General features: G+C 29.0%; 1 protein-coding gene across 1 annotated transcript in view; it reads right to left on the reverse strand.

The window, feature by feature from the left end:
• Positions 1-1,821: 1,821 nt before the first annotated feature.
• Positions 1,822-4,258, reverse strand: part of LOC106682025 (centrosomal protein of 104 kDa) — an 11,354-nt gene continuing 8,917 nt past the window's right edge. The window contains exons 4-5 of the mRNA XM_014422655.3: positions 2,649-2,768; positions 1,822-1,999 (exon numbers count right to left, since the gene is read on the reverse strand). Coding sequence (XP_014278141.3) covers positions 1,968-1,999; positions 2,649-2,768 — 152 coding nt within the window. The 3' untranslated portion in view covers positions 1,822-1,967. The remainder of the gene's footprint in view (positions 2,000-2,648; positions 2,769-4,258) is intronic.

The following is a 4,258-nucleotide window of genomic DNA, read 5'->3' on the forward strand; positions in this document are numbered from 1 at the left end:
TGCCATATGGCTTGTCATACCAGTGCCAGGTACGATACCTGTCAACAAAGGGCACTTCGCAGGTGGTTAATGGGCACAGGTGAAAAGGTCCTTGCTGAACACTATTAAAAATAGGTATTGCCTGCTGGCTTTGTAGGCAGATCAATTATAAACAACATTTGCACCAAATACTTTAGTCTCAGCCCCTTGTAATGTATTCTTCTTGGGCGTGGCTAACAATAGCCAATGAGGAAATAAAATTCTCAAAAGGTGATACCCATTTTTGAAACAAGTGGGGGCAGAAGTAAGGAGAACACGGAACACATAGTACAGGAGAACACAGAAGTAAGAAGACTGAAGAGAGGGCAAGATACATTTTGACCAGACGAAGTTCTAAGAAGGGCTATGAGACCTGGACATCATCCCTAATGAACAAGAAGACACCTACGCTACTACATCCCACGGCTTGAATAATCCAAATCAGCAGCTATAAGTATATATTAGACAATAAGTAATAATGTAATAATCATATTTTATGGGAACCATTTATCTGGATCATTTCAATAATTTTAATCATAGCAATAAATTGTAAATAAATACTTATTTCCTTTATGTAGTTTATTTACTATTATATTACACAATACCACCCCTTATTATATTATATAATTAATGGTAACGATATTTTATAAAAATAAAGATATTTAATTGGTAACTGGTAAACACTCCAAAAGCCTTTGGAAAAAAATCCAATTATAATAATAGTTTTCCAGGACTCAATATAATCAATTAATTAACTTATTTTTGGATAATTGCCTTCAGCGATTATCCTGGCATCCCAAGACAGATACATAGCATTAATAAGTGGCATCCCTTGTGGGGACTTACAATCCAGCTTACCTGTAGTTGAGAAAATGATTCAGATAAATTGGTTTTTAATCTTAGAACTTTATTTTCATTGAATAATTAATAATAATGTACATATAGTGGCATATTTCTGGTGTTTGTTTTGGTATTTTATTTTATAATGTGTAGTAATGATAATGGTAATAATAACGAATAAATTGGAATAATAATGAATACATAAATGGAAAAATAATTAACATGTAATAATAATAATAAGGAATATGTGGTAGTATTAATGAATAAATAAATTAATTTTTTTTAAAATTTGGGTCCACTCAATTGATTTTTAGTTTCTCATGATGGGTCCAACTGCCCAGTAAAGATATATTTCGTTAGGTTAAATTTTATTTCCGTGGGTTTTATATAGTATTATATAATTAACTATACATTATATAATATTATAATATCATTAAGTTTATGGGATATTATATAATTAATGGTAATGATATTTTATAAGAATAAAGATATTTAATTCGTAATTGCTAAACACACAAAAAGCCTTTGGAAAAGAATCCAATTATAATAATAGTTTTCCAGGACTCAATATAATTAATTAAATTGTTTTTGGATAATTGCCTTCAGTGATTGTCCTAGCATTCCGATACAGATACATAGCATTAATAAGATACATAGCATTAATAAGATACATAGCAATATGCACACAATAAAGTTGTAAACTGTCACCGAAAGTTGTATAATTATAGTTGTATTATTGACTGATCCTCAAGACACACACAAAAAAAATGTATATATATATATATATATACACTTATACGTACAGAGGAGAGGTTTACAATTAATTTGATCTAGAGTCCTATAATAAAACAGAAAAGATGAGAAATTTAAGGAAGAATAAGTGTAATAATAACCATAAAAAATACCATTGTCAGAAGAGTGATGAATAGGAGGGTAGAGGATTCTCAATATCATAACAAAAAATACATTAAACACACCAGAATTTATTTTTCTCTTAAAAGAAATGCTATAAACTTAAAAAATATTTTGTGCAAAATGAGATATCTTATATTCATCTTGTTCCTATTTGTTGAACTGCAATACAGTGCGGCTTATTAATAAGCTTCCTCCTATTCAAAAGAGTCAGGTAAAGGTGGAGTACCTAGAAATGAAATTTAAAAAAAACAAACTTAGTTTATGAATCGTGATTATCTATATTGGTATAACAAATTTTGTGAGAAAAAAAATAGTTCATGAATCATAATTATCTATATTGTTATTAAACACATCCAATTTGTACCCTAGAATAACGGTTGTTCGAAAATTGTTTGATGAATAAGAACATTCGTTCTAGATCATATTGATTATAACCTATGAGTATGATTGCATGAGTCCTCTTAATGTGGTATTAATAGGGACAATTATCTCGAATATTCTTCCCCTCAAGGGGGCAACATAATGAATACCTATAAAATTTGCTTTAAAAAAGTAAAAGTAATGTAAATATCAAGTAAAGTCATTAGGATTAAAAGAAATAATAAAACTATAAAAAATTTACAAAAAGAGGATAATGGATGATAGTGCCATCAGTATTGGTTTTTTTAAAATTAATTATATACCTGCCAAAAGCGAATTCACTATTTTAACATTAATATGGGGAGGGGAGAGAGTGATGAATCCATTAACCAGTACTCTTTACTTACAAGCCTGCTAATATACATATATACGTATATACATATATATATATGTTTATGACAGTAAATATATGTATGTATGTGTACTTAAATCCTCATTGAATGATAATTTCTTACTCCTGTGAATGAAGGCAGCTCTTGGATGATTAGAGCAGATTCGCCCATCCACAAGGTGCTTTCTCCAGCCTGCATCTGTGTTGTCCACGAGCATCCTGCAGAATGGGCATCTTGTTTCTCCTTCAAATAGGTTAAAAATTTGGTTAATAGTTAATCCTGGTAATAGTTAGAAACAATTTAATTATTATTAATAATATTTTAAGTAGAACTTATATATAAGTTAATGTTTTGTTTATGGCTACTTCATCAATTTTAATTACCAACTCTAGTATTTATCTCCAGCTTAGCAGAGCCTAGGAACATGAGGATTGTTATGATTCTTAAATAACAATGAAGATTCAGTGATCCTCTATAAATTGCTGATTGTGAGTGCTGATATATATATATATAAAATGATGAGGCCTGACTTATAATGACCAATGGCATGATTGCTGTAACCATAACAATAAGTTTGCTTTAGCTATATTATAATAAGGATGATGTAAATAGTTATAAGTAAGGTAATTCTGTTTCAACTATTGAGGATTAAAGAATATATGCTAATTACCAGATGCAAATCCAAGAAGTTAGAAGGCATTAACAAAATCTAAGAGATAATTGCAGACCTTACCCTCCAAAGAATAAAGCAGATTAACGACAATCCATAACATTAACAAAAAAAAAAAAGGATTTCCACCAATGAAAATAAAAAGAAGTATTGCCTCCAGAGAGAGTATTGCCTCCAGATCTTGTACCAAAGATGCAGACACTGCTTCCCCAGTGGTCAGAGAAAGAGAGCTACAACTTCTCAGTAAACATTTCCCCATGATCTGCCTTACAGAACATTAGAGGACAACATTGGAGAAGACCTCCTATGGTTTCAAGAGAGCACATAAACAGCATGTCACTCATCATCAAGTTACAATTACAATTCTAGAAACTATCAATATTTAGGAAAGTACCTAATAATCAGAAGGGAATTAAGAGTTAGAAAAGATAATTGAATTATATACTGAAATAAAACATTAATTGTTAACCAATATTTTGAGAATTTATATTAATGCCCAATATGTGAGTATAGTTAAATTGAGGAAAATCAATATTTATAAAGCTAAATTATAAAATTAGCTATTTATAAAAGATATTAGGAATTTAATGTAAAATTATAATAATTTGTTTACAACAAGAGAACAGTGTAATAAGTTATATTTTCATTTTTTATAAAGAAAGGTTTAAGAAAAATTAGTAAAAGGGTTTATTAAGAGATAATATATTGGGGGAGTGGACTTATTAATATATATATATATATCTTAACAATCAATTTATAACTGTTTTACAAGAAAACTTCTTGTTTTGTTTTTAATTGTAGATAATGTAAGTACTAATTAATTTATTAATTAATCTTAATGTAGTCTGCAGATCAGATTAGTTTTCAGTTTCTTTTCTTATTCTTGATCAATAGTAAGTGATGATAATAATAATAATAATTTTTTTATAATCTTTAAATTTCTTTCTTGAGACTGGCAATTTTTTACTAAATAATTCAAAAACACTATCCAAATTATAGTCTCAAAACATTTATTTCATTCACACGTCCAACGTTTCGGCCAATTCGGCCATCTTCAGGGACA

Source organism: Halyomorpha halys, unplaced genomic scaffold, assembly GCF_000696795.3.
Source record: "Halyomorpha halys isolate HHAL.00 unplaced genomic scaffold, Hhal_1.1 Scaffold384.1, whole genome shotgun sequence".
Lineage (NCBI taxonomy): Eukaryota > Metazoa > Arthropoda > Insecta > Hemiptera > Pentatomidae > Halyomorpha > Halyomorpha halys.